General features: G+C 46.4%; 1 protein-coding gene across 2 annotated transcripts in view; it reads right to left on the reverse strand.

Moving 5' to 3' along the window:
- HUNK (hormonally up-regulated Neu-associated kinase) overlaps positions 1 to 27,357 on the reverse strand; it is a 134,179-nt gene that overhangs the window by 38,987 nt on the left and 67,835 nt on the right. For both annotated transcript variants that reach the window (XR_006055609.2, XM_004003742.6), the window contains exons 4-5: positions 26,962 to 27,097; positions 11,707 to 11,834 (exon numbers count right to left, since the gene is read on the reverse strand). Coding sequence is in view for 1 of the 2 variants with exons in the window: in XM_004003742.6 (XP_004003791.4) it covers positions 11,707 to 11,834; positions 26,962 to 27,097 (264 nt within the window). In the remaining variant the exon portion in view is untranslated. The remainder of the gene's footprint in view (positions 1 to 11,706; positions 11,835 to 26,961; positions 27,098 to 27,357) is intronic.

Here is a 27,357-nt window from a genome sequence, read left to right on the forward strand (position 1 = left end):
ACCCATCCAGAGTATAAGATATCTGTCCAAGGAGGTATCTGGAACATGGTAAAGCAGGAACTGGTGTGAATCTCCCCACATACCATACTTCTCCAAACCCCTTGTGGTTTCTCTCATGGTTCACCACTAAAGGTTAGCCAAAGAGGAATGGACGAATGTAAAAGGACAACGCTGGATCTCAAGGTGGGTTTTAAGGAATTTATACATAGGCCTTTCAGGTGGCACTGGTGGTAAAGAACCCACCTGCCAATGCAGGAGATATGAGAGATGCAGGTTTGACCCCTGGGTCGGGAAGATCTCCTGGAGGAGGGCATGGCAACCCATTCCAGTACTCCTGCCTGGAGAATCCCATGGACCAAGGGGCCCAGTGGGCTACAGTCCATGGGGTCACAAAGAGTTGGACATGACAGCATCTAAACCACCATATATATATATATGGAATTCCCTGGCAGTCCAGCGACTAAGACTCTGTGCTCCCAACACAGACGGCCTGGGTTCAATACCTTGTCAAGGAACTAGACCCCACATGCCACAACTAAAAGATCACGCATGCCAAGACTCAGATTCTTTTCCAGATTCATTTCCCTTATAGATGATTGTAAAATACCGAGTAGAGTTCCCTGTGCTACACATGCATCCTTTAAGATTATTTCAATGGAGACAAGAACACAACACTGAAGAAAATGTTTATAATGCACGTGAAGGTCACAGGCTCCAAAACTGTTGAGCATGAGAATATGCAGGTCCTCATATGGACAAAGACTGCCAGGGATTCCCTGAAAATGAAGATGCTCTCTCTTGCTTGAGTTTGGGGACCAGGATGTTTTCTTATGTATACTCATTTTATAAAGCACTGTGATAGTACCCTTGCAATAGAAAAAATATTCTTTTATGGAACTTTGTACATGATATCCCATTTCCAATATACCAAATAAAACTTTGTGGAAACGAATCTTAATTTGCTTGGTCACCAAACTTTTTAAATCTTTTTCTCTAAAGCTATTTTTTAGTTTCCTAAGATAATCCATATAGTTAAGGCTATTGTCTTTCCAGTAGTCATGTACAAATATGAGAAATGGACCATCAAGAATGCAGGGCACTAAAGAATTGATGTTTTCAAACTGTGGTGTTGGAGAAGACTCTTGAGAGTTCCTTGGAAAGCAAGGAGATCAAACCAATCAATCTTACAGGAAATCAACCCTGAATACTCATTAGAAGGACTGATGCTGAAGCTGAAGCTCCAATACTTAGGCCACCTGATGCGAAGAGCCAACTCACTGAAAAAGACCCTGATGCTGGCAAAGATTGAGGGCAGAAGAAGGGTGTGATGGAGGATGAGATGATTGGATGGCATCACTGATTCAATGAACATGAATTTGAGCTAGCTCCGAGAGATAGTCAAGGACAGAGGAGCCTGGCATGCTGCAGTCCAAGGGGCTGCAAAAAAGTTGGACATGGCTTGGCGACTGAACAATATCAACAGGATAATCTAACCTTTCAAAGAAAAGTCGTAGAAGTTGTCACTTTCTCACAGGCTTCAGTTGTCATTTTAAAACTGTCCTTTGAAGAATGATGGGTATCATGGTCAACCATCTTTGCAAGGTAAAAATGAAGCTGTCAAGAGGGGCTACGTCTGATGCCAGAACCAACCCCAAAGAAAAAACTTTTGCTAGGTCAGGCCACCAGGTAACCCTTCCACGAAGGTTTCCAAACAGTGGATGAGGCCACTGGAAGGCCATTTCCTTTTGAGAATGCAATGGGTAAAAATATATGTGTAGATGACAATGCAGACATGAGAGGTATTTAATATTCTAAGTTTTATAGCTGGGTCTCCAAATACAACTTTTCTACAATGTTCTTCAGTGCTCTGAAGAGCAAATGGGGCTGTAAAAGAGGGGTCTCTCTTGTTGGAACCTCCACCTCCCTTCTCTCCACTTCCCTATATTGTAAGGTCATTTGGATACTTAATTGGTCAAAGAAAAAAAGACTGTGAGCATAATGAGTTGCAACCAGGAGACTCTTCAGTTAATGATGTTTCTGAGACATCTCTGCTGTTGTCATTGTTTAGTTGCTCAGTTGTGTCCGACTCTTTGCGTCCCTGTAGACTGCAGCACACCGGGCCTCCCTGTCCATCACGAAACTCACATCCATCGAGTCAGTGATGCCATCCAACCATCTTGTCCTCTGTGTCATCTTCTTGTCTCTTCTTGTCATTTTGTCATCACTTCCTTGTCATCTCCTCCTGCCCTCAATCTTTCCCAGCATCAGGGTCTTTTCCAATGAGTCAGTCTTCGCATCAGGTGGCCAAAGTATTGGAGCTTCAGCATCAGCCCTTCCAATGAATATTCAGAACTGATCTCCTTTAGGATTGACAGGCTGGATCTCCTTGCAGTCCAAGGGATTCTAAAGAGTCTTCTCCAACATCACAGCTCAAAAGCATCAATTCTTTGGTGCTCAGCCTTCTTTATGGTCCAACTCTTACATCCATACATGACTAATGGATAAACCATAGCTTTGACTAGACAGACCTTTGTTGACAAAGTAATGCCTCTGCTTTTTAATATGCTGTCTAGGTTGGTCATAACTTTTCTTCCAAGGAGCAAGCGTCTTTTAATTTCATAGCTGCAGTCACCATCTGCAGTGATTTTGGAGACCCCCAAAATAAAGTCTCTCACTGTTTCCATTGTTTCTCCATCTATTTGCCATGAAGAGATGGGACCAGATGTCATGATCTTAGTTTTTTGAATGCTGAGTTTTAAGCCAACTTTTCACTCTCCTCTTTCACTTTCATCAAGAGGCTTTTTAGTTCCTCTTCACTTTCTGCCATAAGGGTGATGTCATCTGCATATCTGAGGTTACAGACATTTCTCCTGGCAATCTTGATACCAACTTGTGCTTCATCCAGCCCAGCATTTCTCATTATGTACTCTGCATATAAGTTAAGTAAGCAGGGTGACAATATACAGACGTATTCCTTTCCCAATTTGGAACTAGTCTGTTGTTCCGTGTCCAGTTCTAACTGTTGCTTCTTGACCTGCATACAGTTTCTCAGGACGCAGGTAAGGTGGTCTGGTATTCCCATTTCATAAAGAATTTTCCACAAGTACTTCTCTGCTATCTTCTTGATCGGTATTTTCATCGACGGGAGAATGTTGGATCCCACCAAAAAAAGATATCCCACATCCAAGGGCAAAGGAGAAGCTCCAACAAGACAGTAGGAGGGGTGAAATAGTGTTTAGAATTAAACCCCATAGCCACCAGAAATACTAAGAGGGCTCAAACAAAAGCTTGTGTGCACCAGGACCCAGATACTCCACAAGAGACCGGGCCAGACCTGCCTTTGAGTGTTTGCATGTCTCCTGTGCAGGCATGGGTCAGCAGTGGCCTGCCATGGGGACAGGGGCTCTGGCTGCAGCAGGCCTTGGAGGTGCAGCATGTGGCTTAAGTCCTCTTGGAGGAGATCGCCATCAGCCCCACCATAGAGCTGCCAACCAGACAACCCACAAACTGGAGAACAGTTATCCCAAAGAAGTTCTCTCACTGCTGCAAAAGTTCTAGGGTCCACAGCAGACTTCCCAACCTGGGGATCTGGCAAAGAGACTGAGAACCCCCAGGGAATTTGACTTGACGGCCAGTGGGATTTGATTACAGAACTTCCACAGGACTAGGGAAACAGACTCTTAGAAGGCACAAACAAAACCTTGTGCACACCAGGACCCAGGAGAAAGGAGCAGTGACCCCACAAGAGACTGAGCCAGAGTTACCTGTGAGTGTCTAGGAGTCTCCAGCAGAGGCATGGGAAGACACTGGCCTGCCGCGGGTCAGGGGCACTGAATACAACAGTTCCAGGAGCCACGGTGTACTGGCCTAAGTCCTTTAGAAGGAGGTTGCCATTACCCCTGCCAAACTACAGGGAGGGAACACAGACCCACCCATCAGCAGAAAACTGGACATCTCTGTTGCTTACCCTCAAAGGACCTAAACAGCAACCCAGGCTTTTTCAGAGTATGATTTTACCCCAAAGAGCTAAGAACAGACTGGATGTGAGTTTTTGTTCTATTTTCAGAACCAAGCACTCTGTGCCATCACAAATCACTGATGAGCACAAGTAATTTTAGTTCAGATCTTTACCAGTGAATTTTCTTTCTTTGGACATTGCAAATATTGCATTAGTATCCAAAAAGGATTTTGAAAACATCTTTGGAGCTCTTTGAAGTCTGTGTGAGGGTCTTGAATATCCCTATGACTCATGAGCAAAAGGCATAAAAATATTTTCCACTGTTCTGGAAAGCTGTGGGAGCCATGGCTACACATCCCACCCAGAACTTCTAAGCTAGCGCTTGGGGTCTCCATTCGGAGCCAGGCATAGGGATGCCCCACCCAGGGTGCGGTCCCTCTCTGCACCCCGTGTCACAGAAGGTACACACTCCTCTGGTGCAAAACCTGCTTCCTCCAAGCATCAGCTTTCTGGAGCCTGGGCTGGCTTGTGTGAGCTCCAAGACCCCGTGCCTTGGGAAAGATCCCCATGAGGCAGGCGAAGCCATCAAATTCTTTGTTCTGTTGCAGCCCGTGGGATGTTGAGAGAGATCTCACCTGTACCAGAGGCTCCTTCCCCATCAGCTCCCAGGAGAAAGCAGCAACAACAATTATTTGATGATTGAGACTTCTCGGAAATCCTTTTCACCCTATCTATATAAATTCTTTTTAGATTCTCATCATTATAGTTTATTACAAGATAATGACTATAGCTCCCTGTGCTATACAGTAGGACCTTGTTTATTTTATATATAGTCGTGTGTATCTGTTAATCCCAAACTCCTAATTATCCCTCCTCCCTTTGCCCTTTGGTAACTATAAGTTTGTTTTCCACATCTGTGAATCTGTTTCTGTTTTATAAATAAATTCATTTAAATCATTTTTTTTCGATTTCACATATAAGTGATAACATATGATATTTGTCTCTAGCTGTCTGACTTTTTATGATAATCTCTAGGCCTACCCAAGTTGCTGCAATGGCATTATTTCCTTCATTTTTATGGCTAAGTAGCATTCCAGTGGGGTGTGTGTGTGTGTGTGTGTACCACAATTTCTTTATCTAGTCATCTGTCAATGAACATTTAGGTTGCTTCCTTGTCTTGCTTATTGTAAATAATACTGCTACAAACATGTATCTTTTCAAATTAGAGTATTCTCCAGATACATGCCCAGGAGTGGGATTGATGGGTCATATGGTAATTCTGGCTTCCCCAGTGGCGTGTGGGTAAAGAAACCACCTATGATGCAGGCAACCCAGGAGATGTAGGTTCGATCCCTGGGTCGGGAAGGTCTCCTGAAGGAGGGCATGGCAACCCACTCCAGTATTCTTGCCTGGAGAATCCCATGGACATGGCAGCCTGCTGGGCTCCAGTCCAGAGGGTCGCAGAGTCAACAAGACTGAAGTGACAGCACACATGCACACGTGATAATAACTAGTTTTAGTTTTTAGGGAACCTCTATACTGTCCTCCGTAGTGGCTGCACCACTTCACATTCCTACCAACAGTGTAGGATGGTTCCTTTTTTTCCCACATGCTCTCCAGCATTTATTATTTGTCGACTCTTTGATGATGGCCATTCTGACCAGTGTGAGGCGATACCTCATTGTTGCTTTGATTTGCATCTCTCTAATAATGAGTGATGCTGAGCATCTTTTCATGTAAAATCAATTGGCACTGACACATCCCTCGCAGATGCTAACATCCTGCCTTTAGTATCACCTCAGTGACTTCATGGGGCAAAACCCACTTGATCTAAGTGAGTATCTGGAATGTGTTCAAAATGCCTTCCTTGAGGTGTAGTGATGAAAAGGTAAACATGGAAGCTGTGAAAGGCATTCATGACTCTGTGATGTACAAGCACCAACAAGCACAAAGAGAAACTCTGGAAGCCAGAATTGGAAAGATCCCAACAGCTTAAGCTTTCGAACTACATGGTGGGGAAGAGGGACGATTCTTGGAAAGCATGCAGAACAGACTCAAAGGGCAATAACACTGTGCTCTTTTTCAGCTCAAATTTGGCAAAAATTCTTCCAACTTCATCTAAAAAAAGAGTATTGTTATACAGTGGAGAGACCATTACAAGTATGAGTGATATAAATTGATAAAGATGTGGTAATGAGACACTTAATAAAATGGCACATTCTCAATTTGGATATTTCGGTTTTGATATTACTCAAAACATGAGGACAATAGATAACACTGCCAAATCTGCAGTGGGGAAGGGAGGGGGGGCATCTTACACAAAATAAAGTAAGAAAAAATAGCAAAGCAACCCTTTATACATAGCTCAGTTGGTAAAGAATCCGCCTGCAAGGCTGGAGACCCTAGTTTGATTCCTGGGTTGGGGAGATCTGCTGGAGAAAGGATAGGCTACCCACTCCCGTATTCTTGGGCTTCCCTCATAGCTCAGCTGGTAAAGAATCCGCCTGCAATGTGGGAGACCTGGGTTCCATCCCTGGGTTGGGAAGATCCCCTAGAGAAGGGAAAGGCTACCCACTCCAGTATTCTGGCCTGGAGAATTCCATGGACTATACAGTCCATGGTTGCAAAGAATCAGACACAGCTGAGTGACTTTCACTTTCACTTTCAAAGAAGCAACTCAGTACAGGAGGGAAGTTCAGATTTAGGGGTCAAGGGGAAGTAAATAAAAAACTGGAGAAGCTATATAATCTTGCTGGGACTCAGTTTCCTCCTTGATAAATTGGGAATAATAGAGCTTAACTTACAGAGTTGTTATGAGAACAGAAGACACTATGAAAAGCACTTACCCATGGCCATTCAATAAACGGCAGCCACTCCTGTGCTGGAAGCTAGTATTCTGGGATATGAACAAGCTGGTGTCACATGGTACCACAGATGAGGGTGCGCCAGCATGGTGGAAGGAAAAAGTGGTCAACTTGGGGTGCAAATAACAAAGAGCTGGAGAAGCAGGGGGCTGATGGAAAGCAGTGGCTGATCCCCAGAACTCATGTCCTTCACTCTATAAACCAGAGAAGATGACCTGAGCGTCCTCACCATCAAGGGTGCAGTTCTGGGCCCTACTGGATCGGGCCAGATCTCATAGCTGAGTAGCCAAATAAGTTTGTGGGCTGGCTTCCCAGACCACACACTTTAACACAAGGGCCAGGCCAGGGACTCAGATTCCCTGAACAACTACTATGTGCCAACACTATGCTTGATAGCACAAACCTGGCACAAAAGGTTAAAGCCTGAGATGGGTAGATATTTACATATCTTACTATTGGAGATCAGTCCTGAATATTCATTAGAAGGAATGATGCTGAAGCTGAAACTCCAATCCTTTGGCCACCTGATGCGAGGAACTGACTCATTTGAAAAGACCCAGATGCTGGGAAAGATCGAAGGCAGGAGGAGAAGGAGACAACAGAGGATTAGATGGTGCGATGGCATCACTGACTCAATGGACATGGGTTTGGGTGGACTCTGAGAGTTGGTGATGGACAAGGGAGGCCTGGCGTGCTGCAGTCCATGGGGTCGCAAAGAGTTGGACATGACTCAGCAACTGAACTGAACTGAACTGAAACATCTACTCATCTCAGGCTTTAACCCTCTGTGTCGGAATAGTAAGAGAATAAAAGAGGGGAGTGAAAGTGTTAGTAGCTCAGTTATGTCTAACTCTTTGCAATCCCATGGACTGTCCCACCAGGCTCCTCTGCCCATGAGATTCTCCAAGCAAGAATACTGGAGGGGGTTGCCATGCCCTTCTCCAGGGGATCTTCCCAACCCAGGGATCGAATCCAGGTCTCTTGCATCGCAGGCAGATTCTTTCCCACTGAGCCATTAGGGAAGTCAAAAGGGGCGGAGGGCATGTCCAAATTCCTGTATCATAAAATCAGATATAAAAATGCATTTCATGCTTGTTCATGCTTGACCAATCAAGACTATAAGGTCCTGTACAGATATGAAGATCTCTAAAAAGCACACACAGAGTTTAAGTTCAGTTCAGAGTTTAAGGCCAATGTCAAAACTGTTCCAAGCAAGAGCTACGTGAGACTGGATATCAACTCCAATGATACCAAAATTGCTTGGAACATTTCTAATATTTCTCCTGTTCTCTTCAGACTTAAAAAAAAAAACAAAAGATATTTTCAGGGTGCAACTTTTACTTCTTTGAAGGCAAATTGAATTGTCACAATAAGAAGGCACCTAGAGCCTAGCCTGCTAAGTAATAGTACTGGGATAAAAACAAGGTTGGTTCAGAAGCAATGAAACTGATTTCCTTGCGGTTTTAGTCTGCCTGTCCTTGCCTCGCTGCCCGACCCACCCCAGTGCCGATGGCAGGGACCCCCTCCTCCCACAGCCTGTGGCTCACACGAGTAATGCCACTTAATCAGATATTTCTGGCTTTTCACCTTCCAGACACATGGTAGGATTGCATTTCCTCAGCTCCTTTAGCTGGGTGAAGCCATGCGAAATGTTTTAGAAAGTTACAAGTTATGAGTGGAATGTTGGTGGGAGATTTCACTGCTGAAAACAGACCTCCTAGATTTCTGTTTCCCTCTGCTCAGATCAGACACATTTGAAATAGTGGCTGCCCCACTGGTCTGGGAGCCTGATTGACAAGAATGAGCAGGGAGGGATCAACTTCTGATCCAACTCTCCACAGATATATAGCATGAATGAGACATGAATCTTGGTTGAATTCCCTAGTTGTTCAGTGATTAGGACTCCGAGCTTCCAAGGCAGGGGGTATACATTCAATCCCTGCTCGGAGACCTAAGATTCTGCATGCTACATGGCACAACCAACAAAAAGAAAAGAATCTTTGTTGTCTTATGCCACTGAGATCAGGGGGCTATTTGTTACTGCAGCATAACCTAGGCATCCTGACTAGTAAGTACAATGAGAAGCAGCTCTAGCTCTTCAGGGTCTCACTGGAATTCAAAGTGAACACTGTCTGCTTTTTCCAGGCATGAAGTTAGAAACAACCTCCTACCTCCTATTATTCTTTGTATTGGGACACTTTAGACAAAACAGGCTCTGAACAATAAGAGGAACTTCAAAATCACTCTGAAAAATGGCAGCCCTATGATTATAAAACTCTTAAAGAGACTACATTGAAAGACTGCATTTATTTTTAAGTGTTAAATCTTACTTGTTACCACAATGAGGTATCATTATATCCCTATCAGAATGGCTAAAATTAAAAACAGTGAGAGTACCAAATGCTGGCAAGGATGCAGAGAAACTGGATCACTCATGCCTTGCTAGAAAGAACGCAAATGGTAGAGCCACTCAGAACAGAAATGTAGCAGTTGCTTACAAAACCAATTATACGCTTATTATACAACCCAGCTATGTCACTCAGACAAGTGAAAACATGTTCTCACAAAACCTGTATATAAATATTGACAGCAGATTTATTCATAGTATCTGGAAACAACTCAGTATACTTCTGTAGGTAAATACATACACTATGGTAAATCTATACCATGGACTACTACTCAGCAAGAAAAAAATAAACAAAGGATTGGTGTGTGAAACGACTTGGATGGATCCCAAAGGAATCCATGAATCATACGTGAAAAGAAGAGATACAACTATATTGGATTTTTGAAAAGACAAAATTACAGAATTGGAGAACAGGTTAGTGGTGGCCAGGGGTTAGGCAAGGTGGGAGGCAGGGGGCTGGCTGAGGCTACAGAAAGGTAAGATAAGGAATTCTGGTCATGGAATTCTGGTCATGGAATTGTTCCATATCTTGACTTAATCATCACATGAATCTACACATGTGGTGATGACACTGCAGAGAATTAAATACACGCCAACACAAGCACATGTTCATCTGAATAAGGTCAACGGCCTTTAACCGAGTCTTAGTGGCAACCCTAAACTGCAGTTATTTGAGAGACTATCAACGGGGGGAACTGGGTGAAGCGTAAACATATCTCTGCATGATTTCTCACAACTGCATATGAGTCCACACTTACACCACAACCGGAAGTTTTTTATAAACCTTAAGTGGCTAAAAAACAAACAAAAACCCAACTGTATCTTTATTCTCCGTCCCCGTATCCTGGTTTATCTTCTTTATTTTTGGCTGTTCTGCGTCTTCATTGCTGCACGGCGTTTCTCTAGTTGCAGCGCACAAGCCTCTCTTTCTTGTGGAGCAGAGGTTCGATGGCATGTGGGCTTCAGGAGCTGCGGTGCATGGACTCAGGAGCTGCGGTTTCCAGCTCCAGAGCACAGGCTCAGTAGTTGTGGTACAGGGGCTTAGTTGCTTTGAGGCAGGTGGGATCGCCCCAGACCAGGGATTGAACCCGAGTCTCCTGCATTGGCAGGTGGATTCTTTACCACAGAGTCACTGGGGAAGCCCCTTTCCAACTTTCTTTAGAACACTTAAACTACTAAACATCACGTGTGTTTATCTGTTATTTTTTGCCTCCTCTGCTGATATGTAAGCTGTGCATGGATAGAGACTGTTTTGTCTTCCTGGTGCCTAGAACATCTCTAGCACCAAGTTGATGCCCAGGATCGACTTGTGGAATAAGTGAGTAAATGTGAAATATGAATGAATGAATGTGCTTCCAATGCAGCACTTTCAACATTCTGGCAAGCTCTAAAACCTAAACAAAACAATTGGATCAACATTTTGCACATTTTCTAACTCCACAAGTTACAGGTCTCAGTGCAGAACTATTCCTTTTATAACAACAGAAACGTAACTCATCTTTCCAAGTACATAATGCCTGCTTTGCTTTCAGCCTCCAGAGATTCAACACGCCTCAGCAGAGGTGAAAGAATGAGCCAAATTAGATAATTATAGAAGAATGCATTTCAGCTTGGGTGCTATTTGGCAAGCATAAATTCTAGGTCAGCTTCATGGATGCTTTATAAACTCAAGCAAAAAAAAAAAAAAAAACACCAAAAAAACTAATAGTAGTCAAACAAAAATGCCATATTTGAACCATGTATCATAAGTTGAAATCAAATAATTACTTTTTTGGCCACATGCCTTATCTCAGTGAAGCTGAGTTTATTCTAAAGAGCCAATTAAATGACCATCAAGGCCAAGCGGAGGCCAGGAACTTGAAGTGAACTGCAAACCAAACAAAAGAGCAAATTGCACTCACTTCCTGGATCTGAAAGGAAACCTTAACATGAGCTGTTTGCTGAAATGTGAACCAGCTCAAGTTTGAGAGTAATTTCCAAACACACCTGAGGATTCAGTCTAATCAAGTAACCGAACCCATATATATTTAAAAGCTTCTGAACAGACTTGGAAACTCACAGTACTAAACAAATCCCAGAATAAACTCGAATGAAACTAATAGCTGTTTACGGTGAGCTGACTAAGGAACACACAATAGCAATGTGATGATCGACCTTCTTTTTTCTGAGTCAACATTATAATATGGTGAGTTTTAACGCAACTCAGCCTGCAATTATTTTTCCAAGGGAGACTATACAATCCTTTTGACAGGTGTGTACTGTGTGCAGGAGGAGGAAGGAGGAAGTTAGAGGGGTCAGGATTATAACGGACAAGGAAAGGACTCAGAGGAGATGAAGGGAAGTGTGTCCTTAGAAATGGGAAACCCAACCGTTTCTGGAGACTTCGTTTTCATTCTAGGAAGAGACAAAGGCAGTCACAGGGTCGTCCAGATCCCAAAGCTGCAGGACCCTGGACCCTGGAGCGGCAGGCGCGTTACCTGTGGAGAGCTGGGCGGGGAGCGGGTTCATTTCTTTGTCCACCATCTTCTGGTACAAGGCCCTCAGGCTGAACGGCTCCACTGTGAAAGGCAGGGTCCCGGTCAGCATGGCATACATGTTCACACCTCTGAAAGGAGAGACGCACCAGAGCGTGAGACCGGAAAACGACCCGGGAAGAAGGCAGAGCGGCCAGGGCCGTCGGGGAGCTGGGTCCCGCCGCCTCCGCGTCCGCCTCGGCGCTGCTCGGCCATTCCTAGAGCGCTCAGCCCTGCGCTGAGACAGGAAGCGTGGAAGGCGCGAGCGGAAGCCCAGCTGCGGAGACTCGGACCCTGGTGACAACAGGGGCTTAAAGAGCGTCGGGGTGACACAAGTGAGCTTATTATAAAACAGGGACAGACTTAGAAAAGAAACGTGGGGTAACCAAAAGGGAGAGGCAGCAGGATAACTTAGGAGTTTGGGATTAACATACACACACTCCATAACATAGCACAGGGAACTCCACTCAATATTCTGTAATAACCTATATGGGAAAGAATCTGGAAAAGAATGAATCCATGTATCTGAATAACTGAAGCACTTTGCTGTACACCTGAAACCATCACAATACTGTAAATCAACTATCTTTCAATATAAAATAAAAATTAAAAAAATAAATTCAAGGACTTTCCTGGAGGTCCTGTTAAGACTCCACACTTCCACTACAGAGGACATGGGTTTGATCCCTGGTCGGGGAACTAAGATCCCACGGGCCATGGGGCACAGCCAAAAATTTAACTAACCAACTTTTAAAAAGTAAATAAAGAGCTTCAGAAGCTACCCCCATAAGGAGGGGAAACTATGTCCTTTTCTTCTGGAAGGAAGTCTAGACCAAATGATGTGAAAAATGCCTGGGGAATCTTGTGTAAGTACGAACCTAGAATAAAAGTAGTTCCGCCATGATGTGGTTTTCAAGTGTTTACAAGGTGGAGCCCGGAGGAGACCAGATCAAAAAAGTACATGGCAAGACCCTCCACGGGAGGGCAAGTCGCAGTCTGGCCAGCCTGCTTGGCTACTCCTCAGCCCTTGGAGACAGAAGCCTCACACCCCAAACTGGTGTTTCGCTCCTCTCTTGAAATCCGTTTTGGCCTGTACCTAGAGAAATTCCTCTGGAGGTGGGGAGGAAGGGAGATCTCTTTCCCACTCTTATTTTTCGTATCATTTTTTATTGGGAGATTCTGCCATCCAGCTCACATGTGGTCAAAATGCCTTCCGAATGGGCTTCACTACCTACATCCAAAACCAAACTAGAGAACAGCAACATCTCTTGGAGGATTTTTCTTTTCCTGATGTGCAAAACCTAATGCCATTTTGATGAGATTTCCTGATGGGGTGAAATGCCTGGCCTGCCAAGAGGTCTCGAGTGCTCAAAAGTGCCCCGGGGAGCGTTTTAAAAAGAGGCAACAAGCTCTCCAGTCAAAACAAATCCAATGAGACTGATTGAAATGAAGACCCATGGGGCCTGTTCCACTGAGGTGCCTCTGAATTACAGCACTCTGGAGAGGGACAGGTCCAGAGTCCATAGGCTCTGGCTAGAAGTCATTCTCGAATTGCAGACGTATACTAAGACCCAGTTCTTGCTCTGTAACTCGAAGTGGAGTTAGGGAGACGGATACATCACCATTCACTTCTCAAATGCTTGCAGGCTGGCTCTCAGTCTCAGGCAGCGCATTGATGGATGGCCCCCGGGGGGGATACCAGATAAGGAGCTGCCATCTCAGACTTAGAACTGGGTGAAGGCAGACAATCAGCAAATCAACAAATAAATAAGTTCAAGCGTTTCAGCTAGTGAGTGCAGAGAGGATAAGAAAATGCTGAACTCTGCTGCTCTGGACCCCAGACGAGTTCAATTAAGGGAGAGAGACGACTATAATAAGTAGTTGAAGATGGGAGCCCTCTCGGGGTAAGTATACGTGTGTGAGTTTATCTGTCTCGGCCAACTAGTTATGAGGATCAATTATGTGGACCAAGAAGTGGAGACAAAAGGGCTTCCCTGGTGGTCCAGTGGTTAAGAATCTGCCTTGCAATGCAAAGCACACCAACTCGATCCCTGATCCAGGAAGATTCCACGTGCTGCAGGGTAACCAAGTCGATGTGCCACAACTATGGAACCCACTCGCTGCAACCACCGAAGCCCGAGTGCCCTGGGGCCTGCTTTCTGCAATGAGAAGCCTGTGCACCGCAACTAGAGAGTAGCCCCCACCCGCAGCAATGAGAGAAAGCCCTTGCTCAGCAACAACTACCCAGCACAGCTAAATTAAATATTTAAAGTTTAAAAAAGGAAACGCAGGTAAGAACGAACAAAGCATATGCAGCACTGTGTAAAGCAGCATTTCCCTGTGTGTGCTTAGTGGAACACCATCCTCGAGACAAGACTAGATGTTGGGTGAATAAACTTTCTGCGGCCAAATAATTTGTGGGGCAGTCATCTGGCATGAAGTGGGTGAAAGGGGCTCAGAATGGGGACCAGCAGACTGAGGCACGTTGTTCATTAAGTTCTGAATGGGAGGGGCAGCATACGGTAGCAAGAGAGAGGAGGAAAATTAGCAATAGGGACGTTTGAAGGGGAGACGCCAAGACGCAGCGTGGAAAGCCGGACGATGGTGGCGATATAACAGAAGCCAGGAAGCCAGGAGGAGAGGTAGTCTGGCGGCAGAGGAAAAGGGGATTAGGGGATCTAACCTGCTTGAGAACCTTCAATGCATTGCTGCACTGTGCGTATGTTTGAGGCAGAGCCATCCTTGCTTGGAGGATTCTTGGAGACTGATAAAGAGGGAAAGCTAAGAGGGCCCTCCAAATTGTACCATCTGTGCATTTAAAGGGGTCTTAGACACATGGCTCTTGGGGATGGAAACCCCTTGGGACACTCCACAAGGTTGTTGTTGGGGACCCCGGTAAAGCTTCAGAGTCAAGCTCTTCCAACCCCCTAAGGCAGCTCAGGCCATTCAGGGCAACACTATGCATGGGCAAGGGCTTCAAATACTGAGCCAGAGTCTACAACTCCTACCCATCAGCTGTGGGACCAGCCAGTCCTGTCCCCACTCACCTCGGTGTGCATTAATTCTCGCTCTGACCCTCATACGTAAAGCTGAAGAGTCTGGCACTTAAACAAAATGATTTTTCCCGCAGGTGTTTTTGTTTTTGTTTTTGTTTTTTTTGATACTCAATCCATATAGTAGACTTCCCTAGTGGCTCAAACGGTAAAGAACCTGCCTGCAATGCAGGAGACTCAGGTTTGATCCCTGGGTCAGTATGATCCCCTGGAGAAGGGAATGGCAACCCACTCCAGTATTCTTGCCTGGAAAATGCCATGGACAGAGGAGCTTGGAGGGCTACAGTCCAAGAGGTCACAAAGAGTTGACACAACTCAGCAACGAAACAACAACAAACTGAATATTTGACCAAATTCACCCCAGATTTCCACTTCTTCCAGAGAAGTTTATCATCAACAAAAACAGTCATAAATCTGTAAAGAAGACCCAGCTCTCTATCCAGCATCTCTTACCTATAAAACATGGATAATAATAGACCCTACCTCTCAGGTCGTATCAGGGTCAAATGAACTAAGCCACAGAAAGTATTGAATGCCATGCCTGGCATAATCTTAGTACTTGATAAATGTGACCTATTGGTTCATCACAAAACTTTTTAAAAACAAGAGATAAAAAGCTACAATTATATGTGTACCCTACTACCCTACTGCCAAATAATAACGGAAATCTACATAATAGTCCTACACAGTACATTTGAAAAGGGAAACCAGACTGAGCATCTTAATCCCCCTCCCCTAGAGTTTTCATACATGTTTAATATCTGGATAAGGAAAATCTAGCCCCTTTGACATTTCGGAAGGATGTGAGAATACCAAGGGAGAAAAGTGGAATGTGGTGTATAAACCTCCGTAATCCCACAGAATTAGTAGAAGTTTCAAAACACGTTCAGAATTTCCTGATGTGTCTTTTGAAACATGGCCCAGGGGCTTTCTCGCTTCTCCCTGGCAGACATGGGGCCCCCAAGAACCACAGAGAGTTTGAAAGAAAGTAACGAGATGTTGGGATGAAGGAGGGCGACACGCGTGCATGCTCAGTCGCTCATTCATGTCCGACTCTTTGGTCGGATTCCCATGGACCATAGCCCACCAGGCTCCTCTGTCCATGGGATAATACTGGATATGGGTTGCCATTTCTTCCTCCAGGGGATTTTCCAGACCCAGGGATCGAACGCACATCTCCTGCATTGCAAGCAGATTCTTTACCACTGAGTCATGAGGAAAGCCCAAAGGAGGGCAACAAGAAATAAAATTCAAGGCTTCCAAACAGAGAGAAATAAGGGTGAGTCACCAACGGATGCAAGCAAATCCAGAGACACTGACTAGGTGGAATACTCTGATGTCAAAAGAGAAAGAAAAAGTGCACCAGAAGGGTAGCTGGAAGAAGAGAGGAAGAGGTCCCGGGAAATGTAGAAGTGGAATCTTTGGGATTAAACCAGGGGCCAGGGGACATCCCTGATGGTCCAGTGGTTAAGAACTTGCTGTGCAATGCAGGGGATTCGGGTTCAGTCCTTGGTCAGGGAACTAAGATCCCACATGCCAAAGGGCAACTAAGCCTGTGGGCGACAGCTAGAGACCTCATATGCTGCAACTACTTAGCCTGCACTCTACTGCCCTTGCGACACAACCAAGACCCAACACAGCAAAGTAAGTAAATGAAAATAATTTTTTTTTAAAAAATTAGGAGCCAAGTAGTGGTCCTTATACTTAGTCTAATACACAAAAATACTCCCTGGAGGGAAAGCTAGGGTATCACTTGGCATCTCTGAAAGGAAAGACAGAGGGACTCAGCTCCCTGGAGAAGTCAACCAGCAACTTTAACAAGACACAAGAGACAAAGTAACTGGCAGAGCTCTGGTGTGGGGGAGGGTGTGAATACTGGTTCTCACGGGGCTGGTGGGCAGCTCATATTATACCGGAGTGAAGCTGAGAGAACCTTCAGCTGACATGCCTTGCTTCCGTGTGATTCTTCGAGAAAGAAACTGCCTTATAAAAATTAAAAATAATTCTCTGCCTAAAAGCAATAGCCTTCGACATTTCAGTATCAGCTTTCAGTACAACCTCCAATTTAAGGTCTTAAAAATAGAGTGGGAACAGATCCATCCATTTGGAAAATCAGGAAGTTCACTACTACTCCATTATATGGTCTGCGTTCAGCAAAAGATTATTTTCTTGTGGATTTTAAGAATACTCCCCCTCTTTTCCTTTCTTCCCTCTTCTTCTAAATGTGCGTGCTAGCTCCCAAAACAAAAAGTCTTGGATTTTGTAACTGAAAAATCTCTGAAGCTAAAGAAAGTTTCTCTTCTAAAAGTCAATGTGCATGTAACCTGAGGAATCCCTCCTCCCTCGCCTAGCTTTTAAAAATGCTTTGCCAAAACCCTTTGGGGAACTCGAGGCTTTTTAGGGCATAAGCCACCTCATCTCTTTGCATGGCCTTGCAATGAACCTTTCTCTGCTCAAAAAAAAAAAAAAAAAAAAAAAGTCAAAAGCTCTAAACTACCCAAAAGAAGTCATCAGGCTGTTCTTTCTGTCTGTTTCTCCTGCCATCTTTCATTTGAAGGGAGTCTGAATGGAGACAAAATGCTATCCTTCCAGATTTGAGTCCTGGAAGTAGCTGGTGGTGTCTGGTGTACTTTTACAAAACAGTTTTGGGGACGAAAATGAATTCTCCAGCTCTTCCTCCTGAAAGCCTAGGTCTACACAGGGATAGAAGAGCTGGAAACAAGGCGCCCCTCAGCCAACTTGTCTACCCAAAAGGAAAGCACTGGGGCAGATTTTTCCCACTCAGTGTGCCTGGGAAGATGGTCTGGATATGTTGTACAGGGCACTCAACTAAGCACCAGGTCTTCACACAAATGCTTCCCCCACTCCAGATGGCCCCATGAGAGCCAAGAGCAGCTTTGGTGAAAAAAATGTTGTATTCTCAATCTCCAGGAGACAGAACTCTCCATTCCCCTTTTCTCTACCCTTAGAGACTCTCCAAAGTTCTCTAGAGAGCACTGTAATATTTTGAAAATCAAGTTAGTTTTGATTCTTTTCATCTAAAAAGTATATCTGCATTCAAGTTTTTTTTTTAATTAGCATATATGCCACTTTGAGGAAAAGCCAGTCAACAATAAAAAAAGGTTCATTGCAACAGAATGAACATTTAGTTTTTGCCTCTGAAATTTCAAAATTCATTGGAGATAAAGATATAGATATTTCATTCATATGGATTAAAGGGAAGAAGTGAATTATTTTAGAGATATTCGTATATGGTCCAAATACAAAAACACTGACCATTGAAAATAATGGGAATTCCCCAAGATGTTGCTGTTGTTCAGTCACTAAGTCGTATTCTGACTCTGTGACCCCATGGACTGCAAGCACGCCAGGCTCCTCTGTCCTCCGCTATCTCCCAGAGTTTGCTCAAATTTATGTCCATTAAGTCAGTGATGCTATCTAACCATCTCATCCTCTGTCACCTCCTTCTCCTCCTGCCCTCAGTCTTTCCCAGCATCAGGGTCTCTTTCAATGAGTCAGTTCTTCGCATCAGGTGGCCAAAGTACTGGAGCTTCAGCTTCAGCATCAGTCTTTCCAATGAATAGTCAGGGTTGATTTCCTTTAGGATTGATTGGTTTGATCTCCTTGTTGTTCAAGGACTGTCAAGAGTCTTCTCCAGCACCACAATTTGAAAGCATCACTTCATCAGTACTCATAATTAAGACCCTAAAAATATTGCTTATTGCTGAGACAGCTTGTATTATTATATGTAATAGGATGTTAAAAATGGGACCCCGCCCCTTTTTATTTTCCTCTCTCAATTTAGGCTGAATCTTCAGGATGATAAATGCTGCTGATTCTTATATCCCAAAGTGAGACCTGAGCCTTCCTGAGCAGGACTTGCAATGGAGAATCTTCTTTATGGTCAAACTCTCACATCTGTACAAGACTGCTGGAAAAATGGTAACATTGACTAAATGGACCTTTGTTGGAAAAGGGAAGTCTCTGCGTTTTAATATGCTTTGTAGGATGGTCATAGCTTTCCTTCCAAGGAACAAGCATCTTTTAATTCAGGGCTGCAGTCACCGTCCACATGCTCACCATTTTCCATTTCCATTGTTCCTGATTCACTAGAGGAGAAGTCTCCTAGGGGCCCCACTGGTGGGGAAGAGTTTTCTTTCTCACGGTTTCCTTGAATGATAAGCTGGTTTTCTTCCTGAACCAGTATCAGAAGTCTTAAAGAAAGGCCCCATCTACCTGTCAAGGTCACAAAAGAAAACAAAAGCACGTCTGGAGATGGGAGCCTGCTTTTGGTTTTGGAAGTGGACTCTGCCTTCTGTTGTTGTTTCAGAGCTATAAAGAGGGATGCTCTGTAATAACAGTGTCTGACCCAGGGAGAAAATTGGTCCCAATTTCACTCTTTTTCTAAACAGCCTTTCAAATTAAATTCTCTTTGGGCTTTCCATTTCCAGTGCTGCCAGCCAAGTTGTGGGCACCAAACAGAAACCTACCCAGCATCTCAGACACAACACCCCAAAGTGGTGGGAAATTCATCTCTTAAAGAAGGCTCTGAAGTTGTGTTTTCTCCAAGATTAAGAGCAGAAGGAATCAGGCTTTTCATGCCTTCCTGCCTTTGCTCAATTGTTCCCTCTGCCTGGAAATTTTCTCCTCCTCTTCTCCACCTGACAAACTACTTCATCCCTCAGAAGTAGATTCAACTCTCCTCCGATGACTCTCTTTAAAAAAAAAAAATTTTATGTGGACCATTTTTTAAGTCTTTATTGATTTTTTTGTTACAATACTGCTTTGTTTTATGTTTTGGTTTCTTGGCTATGAGCCCTGTGGGATCTTACCTCGCCAACCAGGGGCTGAACCTGGACCCCATGTATTGAATGGTGAAATCTCAACCACTGAACTGCCAGGGAAGTCCCTGATGCCTTCTTGAATTTAACCTACCTGAGCAACCACATTTGTTCTCTGCACAGTGTCTCCTGACATGCTCTATTGGTTTAAAGGTGAGACTTCTAGGTCACCTATAAGCAAGTGTCTTAGCTTGACTACCATAACCTGAAGGGGTGGTTTAACCACCAGAAGTTAATTTTCTCACAATTCTAGAGGCTGGAAGTCTGGATCAGGATGCCAGCATTGTCAAGTTCCACTGAGGTTTCTTTTCCTGGCTTGTAGACAGCCACCTCGGAGAAGGAAATGGCAACCCACTCCAGTTTTCTTGCCTAGAGAATCCCGTGGACAGAGGAGGTTGGTGGCCTGCTGTCCATAGGGTTGCACAGAGTTGGACACAGCTGAAGCACCTTAGCATGCATGCATGCGTTGGAGAAGGAAATGGCAACCCACTCCAGTGTTCTTGCCTGGAGAATCCCAGGGACGGGGAGCCTGGTGGGCTGCCGTCCATGGGGTCGCACAGAGTCGGACACGACTGATGCGACTTAGCAGCAGTAGCAGTAGCTAGCCACCTTCTCTCTGCGTCCTCACATTTGAGAGACTAAGCAAGCTCGTCTCAAAAGAACACCAATGCCATCATGAAGTCTCCACCCTCAAGACCTCCCAGAGGCTCCGTCTCTGAATACCATCACATTGGGAGTGAGTGCTTTAACATATGCATTTGGGGGAGACACCATTCAATCCGCAGCAGAACATGTTTTTGCACACGTGCTCAGTCGTGTCCGATTCTTTGCAACCCCATGGCCTCTAGCTCGCCAGGTTCCTCTTGTCTATCTACAGAATTTTCCAGGCAAGAATACTGGAGTGGGTTGCCATTTCTTACTCCAGAGGATCTTCCTGATCCAGGGATCAAACTGGCATCTCCCGAGTCTCTGGCATTACAGGCAGATTGTAGATAGCAATAGCTAGTGTGTTCCATTTTTTAAAATAACCACAAATTCCACGTTACTCTTTCCATCAAGGAGTAGAAAATATCTCTCCTCCTGACCCTGGGCTTGGCTATTGGGCCATCTGTTTTGCCCAAATAGACACGAACAAATATGACTCAGAGGACTCTTCAAAAGTATTTCGGCAGCAAGGCTTACCCTCTCTTACTCCAGAGACTTTTCCACCATCATGTAAACGAAGTTCTACACACTGGGGGTTTTCTTTGCTTTCTGGGTTTCATATAGCCAATAATGCGTTGCCTATAGGGCACAGCAAGGACTGAGACTTCTGTTTTATGATTCGACCATCTGATGCCCTCTCTTGGGGGGCCTGACGGAGGCTTACAGTCCACTGGGGGCGGGGATGAGGGGTAGCCGAGACTTCAGCTTGTCCAGTTCATCCGTCAGGTAGTGCACTGGACTTCATAAAGGAAATATTTCACACTCGGGAAGAGATTGGCTCTTGGGATCTGGACCGGTCAGTTCTCACTCACCTTTGACCTTTCCTGAGAGGGCAGAGTTTGCATAACAGAAATTTATCATCTCACAATTCTGGAGGCTCGGAGTCTGAGCTGAAGGTGTCAGCAGGGTTGGTGTTCCCTGCGGGCAGTGAGGGAGGGTCTGCTTCCCGCGGCCCCCGAGCCTCTGCTGGTTTGCTGGCCATCTGGGGTTCCTTGACGCAGATGGGTCACCCAGGTCCCTGCCTTCATCGTCGCATGGCCTTCTCCCTGTGTCTCCCTGGATCTAAATCTCCCCTTTATATGAGGACACAGTCCTATTGGAACAGAGCCCATCCTAATGATTTCATTCAACTCATTCAAGACCCCATCTCTAAGTAAGGTCATATTCTGAGGTCCTGGGGGTTAGGACTCCCATATGTCTTTCTCTGGAGAGACACAGTCAATCCATAACATTTCGTTGTGCATCTGTTTACAACTGTCCCATAGCCTCTCCCTTCCTTTAGGGCAAAATTCACACCCCTTCCCACTCCTTCCCACGCTACGGCCTACACACATCCTGTTCTGTCCTGCCTGGAGCCTCTGCCCACATCTTCTTCCTCTCATAGCTGATTCTTCTCATCCTCAGATTCGGCTTTGAGGTCTTCTCAAGAGGCCACCCCCATCCTTGTTCCCTGCAGCCCTCCCACTTCCTCCAGAGAGGCTACTGCAGTGAATTTATAGCTTTTTAAAAAACTGCCTGCCTGCCCCACTAGAATCCTACAAGAGGAAGAGCAACATGGCAGAAGCATCTACTGGGTCACCCTCTACGGGTGACGATTAAAGGCAGAACTCTAGAGGCAAACCACCTTGGCCCATCCTGGCCCCATCACCCATCAGCTGTGTTATCTGGGCGAGTGTCTACAGCTCTTCACGCCCCAGTGTCCTCATCTGCAAACTGGGACAACACAGCATTCGACCGAAGACTTCTGAAGCAGACGAGATGAGATGAGCTGAAACACACAAAGCCCTTGCACACTGCCCGACACTCGGAGGGAGGTACGCAAGGGTTAATCACGGTCATTACAGGAGCTGGACAGACTGTTGTGAGCTCAGAATTCAGCCCAGTGCCTGGCTCCACAAATATGTGCCTAATGAACAAATCTCTCATAAGCCAGCGTGTGGCTCACGAGGCTTCCTATTGTTTTTTTAAGCTTTAGTTTATAGCATCCCTGTGAATGAGGTGTGGATCATGGGGGTCTCATCCCCCTGGGGAATGTTCCAGGGAGTCAGCTAACACAGAGTTGCTCTGGGAAAACCTGGTTTCTAGAAAGAGTAAAACATGGTCTTTGGTGGCTGAGCAAGGGTGAGAATTTATTCCACCTCGACTCCCCATGCTGGGGACAAAAACAAAGGACTCAGGGGGCTGGGGTATCTGGTCTACCTGGACATCCCCCATGGGCCTCCAGAGTGTTGCCAGGATCAACTGGAAGCCCAGAGTCCGTAAATTACATAGTCACTTAACAAAGCCTTTCGTGTACGTTGCTTGACAGCATTATGACCAAGAATGAGGCCTGATGAGAGCTTTCAAGAGACCTTCAGTTGCACATCATCATCTTGAAAAAAAAAAAAGAAAAATGCAATTAAGTGGAAGTTAGCAGAGAAGTGCCCCACTGCCCCAGACACAGTCCTGCCAGCAACAAGGGTGGAAGAGGGAGGCGCAGGTCTGGGCATCCCAGTCTCAGGGCATCTCTGCTTCTTCTGCAGTTTCTTCTGAAGCTTCACCTCTGCTTGGATGGAGCCACTGGACGGATGTGGACACAGCAGGTGGCAATGGCCCAAGCCCCTTTATTTTAATCCCAGGGCCCCAAAACTAAGAAGGGGAGCATCTAAAATGGTCACTAAACGTGGATTCCTTTCCAGGGTCCAGGGACTCAGAAGAAGGGACAGGAACAAAGACTGAGCTTAACACTGACCTAGGATCCTTCTGCAGCCTGTGCTTTTCATTAAAAGTTAATTTTTACTTGACTATAGTTGCTTTACAACGTTGCGTCAGTTTCTACTGTACAGCAAAATGAATTAGCTATATGCACACATATATCCCCTCTTTGCTGGATCTCCTTCCCATTCAGGTCACCACAGGGCATTAAGCAGGGTACCCTGTGCTGTACTCTATGTTCCCATCAGTTGTCTATTTTATACACAGCATCACGTGGCACTGCTGCTGCTGCTGCTGAGTCGCTTCAGTGCGACCCCACAGATGGCAGCCTACCAGGCTCCCCCGTCCCTGGGATTCTCCAGGCAAGAACACTGGAGTGAGTTGCCATTTCCTTCTCCAATGCATGAAAGTGAAAAGTGAAAGGGAAGTCGCTCAGTCGTGTCCGACTCGTAGCGACCCCATGGACTGCAGCCTACCAGGCTCCTCCATCCACGGGAGTTTCCAGGCAGGAGGACTGGAGTGGGCTGCTGTTGCCTTGGCACTAGTAGTAAAGAATCCCCCTCCCAGTGCAAGAGATGCAGCCTACCCAGGTTCGATCCCAGGGTAGGTAAGATTCCCTGAAGAAGGGCATGGCAGCCCATTCCAGTATTCTTGCCTGGAGGATCCCACGGACAGAGGAGCCTGGCCAGCTACAGTTCATGGGGGTTGCAAAGAGTAGGACGTGACTGAGCAACTGACACACGCACCCATCAGTCGTGTGTAAGTGTCAGTCCCAATCTGCCAATCCATCCCGCTCCCCCTTTCTCCCTTAGTGTCCATACGCTTCATTTCCCTCTGTATTTCTCCACACAAGGTGAAGAATCAGTCTCCGTCTTAGTGTTCCCAGGAGAGGCCCCAGGCAGTTATAAGGCCAGGTGGTCTCCTACAGCTCTGATAGCCACAGGCTCCTTCCTTCCTTCCACCAGCAGTTCCAGACTTTGTGGAGATGCCTGTTTTGTTAGTCATGGGCCAGAAAGGGTCCCACTATACAGGCTGAGCTTCGTCACCATGACGACCAGCGATGGCACTGTACTGTCCAGCCCCTTCGAGAGCAGGACCCCAGGAGCAAACCGTCACATCTTTTCCAAGCTCTTTCCCTTTCTTTGATCACTGTCACCCGGCCCAGTCCCCATCACCACAGTTCTGTGACACCCCTGAACCCCTGGTCTTTCAGACTACCCATTGTCCACGTGGTTTTTTTTTTCTTTTTTTGGAGGGAGGGGGTTTGTTGTTTCATTTCGTTTTGTTTTTTGTTTCACATACCATTCCTCTCAAAGCTTTCCATTTAGCATAAATACATTCCCTAAATGCTGAGGAAAGAGAGTGATTATAGACTCAGACTTTCATATCCACCCATTCATACATGCGTACGTGCGTGCTCAGTCACTTAGTCATGTCTGACTCTTTGCAACCCCACACAGACTGTAGACTGTCAGGTGGCTCCTCTGCCCCAGGCAAGAATAGCGGAGTGGGTTGCTGTTTCTTCCTCCAGGGGATCTTCCCGACCGAGGGATTGAACCCGCATCTCCTGTGGCTCCTGCACTGACAGATGGGTTCTTTACCGCTGAGCCACCTGGGAAACCCCCATTCATACATAAATAACTATTATGGGCAGATGACATGCCACATACTTACGAGGGCATGAATGGATTTCACCTATTGACTCTAATCCACTGAGGTTGGCTGCCTGGAGGACTGTGTTGAGAAGGATTCTGAGGCCCGTCTGGGCACAGCATAAAGAGAGTCTGTGAGTAGCAATGCTGGTAACATCACCCAGGGCACCTCAAAAAGGAAGCACCCTTTGCCTCTGCTCCCTACTACCACTCCCCTGCCCCAGGGGACCCCAGTGAGTCAGCTGTACAAAGCACCCTCTGCACACGGCACCCTCTGCACACAGGCACCCTCTGCACACAGGCATCCTCTGCACACGGCACCCTCTGCACACGGCACCCTCTGCACACAGGCATCCTCTGCACACGGCACCCTCTGCACACGGCACCCTCTGCACACAGGCATCCTCTGCACACGGCACCCTCTGCACACGGCACCCTCTGCACACAACACCTTCTGCACATGGCACCTGCTGTACACGGCAGCCTTCTCACATTCTCTGGAGAACTGGGAGGAACCCAGAGCTCAGTCTGAGGCTTGAAGAGCCCTGAGGGCTGAGCGCAGCTCCCCAGCCTACAGGCTGAGTGGCCCTGGGCCCCACTAACCACCAAGCCACCCTCCTGTCTGCGTGAAAAAGGGTAATAGACGGCCTCACAGGTGGTCCTGAGGATCAAAGGAAACAGCGGACTCAGAGCCTCAGCAACGGAGGCTGACCCCCACTAACATCTCACCCCCCGGCTGAATGAGCTGAGCTGCGCTTCCAAGGAGAGCTGGCCCTTTCTTGAACGTTCAGGGGATTCTGGTGCCCGCGGATTCTCATTTCGTCTTTGGTTCCTCTGAATAACCTCCAACCAGATCTTCTGCAATTCCCTCACTCACTCACATTCTTGTTTGCTTCCTCTGCCGCTTTAGCGCTGACCCTCTAGCTTCTGGGCCTTCCCTGGTGGCTCAGACGCTAAAGAGTCTGCCTGCAACGTGGGAAACCTGGGTTCGATCCCTGGGTAGGGAAGATCCCTGAAAGAGGAAATGGCAACCCCCCCCACCCGTATTCTTGCTTGGAGAATCCCATGCACAGAGGAGCCTGGCGGGCTATAATCCATAAGTGCATGCGAAGTCACTTCAGTCACATCCGATTCTTTGTGACCCCAAGTAGCCCGCCAGGCTCCTCTGTCCATGGGATTCTCCAGGCAAGAACACTGGAGTGGGTTGCCATTTCCTCCTCCAGGGGATCTTCCCCACTACTAACACTTTCACTCTCTCCAGCCTCTGTTCACCTGGTTGAAATACCTGTCCTGCCCTCCGTCCCTCCCTTCTCTCCTTCTTCTCCCTCCTCCCTCCCTCTATCCTTCCTTCCCTCCTTCCTTCATTCTCCCTCTCCAGCCCAGGCTCCATGCCATGTGCTAGGCATCCCCAGAACAAGAGACGGACTCCACAGTGGTGACACTGATCAATACCGGAACGTGGAGCTGGACGGGCCATTCAAAGAGCTGGGAAACAGCATTCCAGAGGAAAGCACCACTGAGTGCTGGCCTGGGCCAGGGGTGGGGTGAGAGGTGGAACAAAACAGATGAAGGGATTCAAAGGTACAAACTTCCGGTTAGAAAATAAATAAGTCACGGAGGTGTAATGTACAGCATAGGGAATATAGTCTAACACGACAGTAACTCCATACGGTGACAGATGGTTCCTAGACTTCCTGCGCTGGTCAGTTCGCAATATATATAAATGTCAGATCACCGTGTTGTGCACCTGAAACTAACATGATATTGTACGTCAACTACACGTCAGTGAAAGACACAGCGACTGCAAAGCCCAGAGGCAGGGAAGACAAAACAGAAGACAACTTGTGTAAAGAACCGTGAGCAGCTGGGGAGGGGCGGGGGGAGTGGGTGAAGAGGCAGGAGAGGTGGGCTGACCCTCAGTGAGGTGCAGGGCCAGGGCCGAGGCTGGGATTTACGCCGATGCTGATGGAAAGCAGGGAAGGACACGAGTGACTCATGAAACCAAAAATCGTCTTGGCAAGTGCTTGGTTGTTTTCTTCTCCCCCCTGCACCTTGTGGAATTTAAATTTAGGGCCTCTTGGAGCAGTTGGTGGGAAAATGACAGAAAGAACAGTGGCGGAAAGTGGAACCCCAAAGAATCACTGTGTATATATCCCAGAGCTGATAATCCATGCTCATTAAACACTCAAAGGTTATCTCCTCAGAAAGGGACCATGCAGACAGTAGGAGGGAGATAGGTCATAAGAGAGCCGTTTTAGAAGCTCAGTAACTCACATGGACCAGACATCGATTTTGGGGCCGTATTTCTTCCTGGCAAGGAGTTCGGGAGCGGCGTATGCAGGACTGCCACACTGCGTGCTGAACGGGTCGGAATGGCCCAGGATCCCTGCACAGTTGCTCAAACCAAAGTCTGCGAAGAGGAGGACAAAACCGGCTCAGATGTAGAAAACCGTGGACGCGAACAAGGAGGGAGGTGGGGGGCAGGCAGCGGGAAAGGAAACATTCTCTGGGGCTAACACATCATTTCGCATCCACCAGGAAACCCAGCAGCTGTGAACTGTAACCTCTGGATATGGGTCTCAAGACAGAAGAATGTCAGGCGGTGGTTCCCTGGCCGAACTGGAAATATTTTCTAGCTGGGCCTCACAATCAAATCCAGTGAGAGCTAAA

The sequence above is a fragment of the Ovis aries genome, chromosome 1 (assembly GCF_016772045.2).
Source record: "Ovis aries strain OAR_USU_Benz2616 breed Rambouillet chromosome 1, ARS-UI_Ramb_v3.0, whole genome shotgun sequence".
Lineage (NCBI taxonomy): Eukaryota > Metazoa > Chordata > Mammalia > Artiodactyla > Bovidae > Ovis > Ovis aries.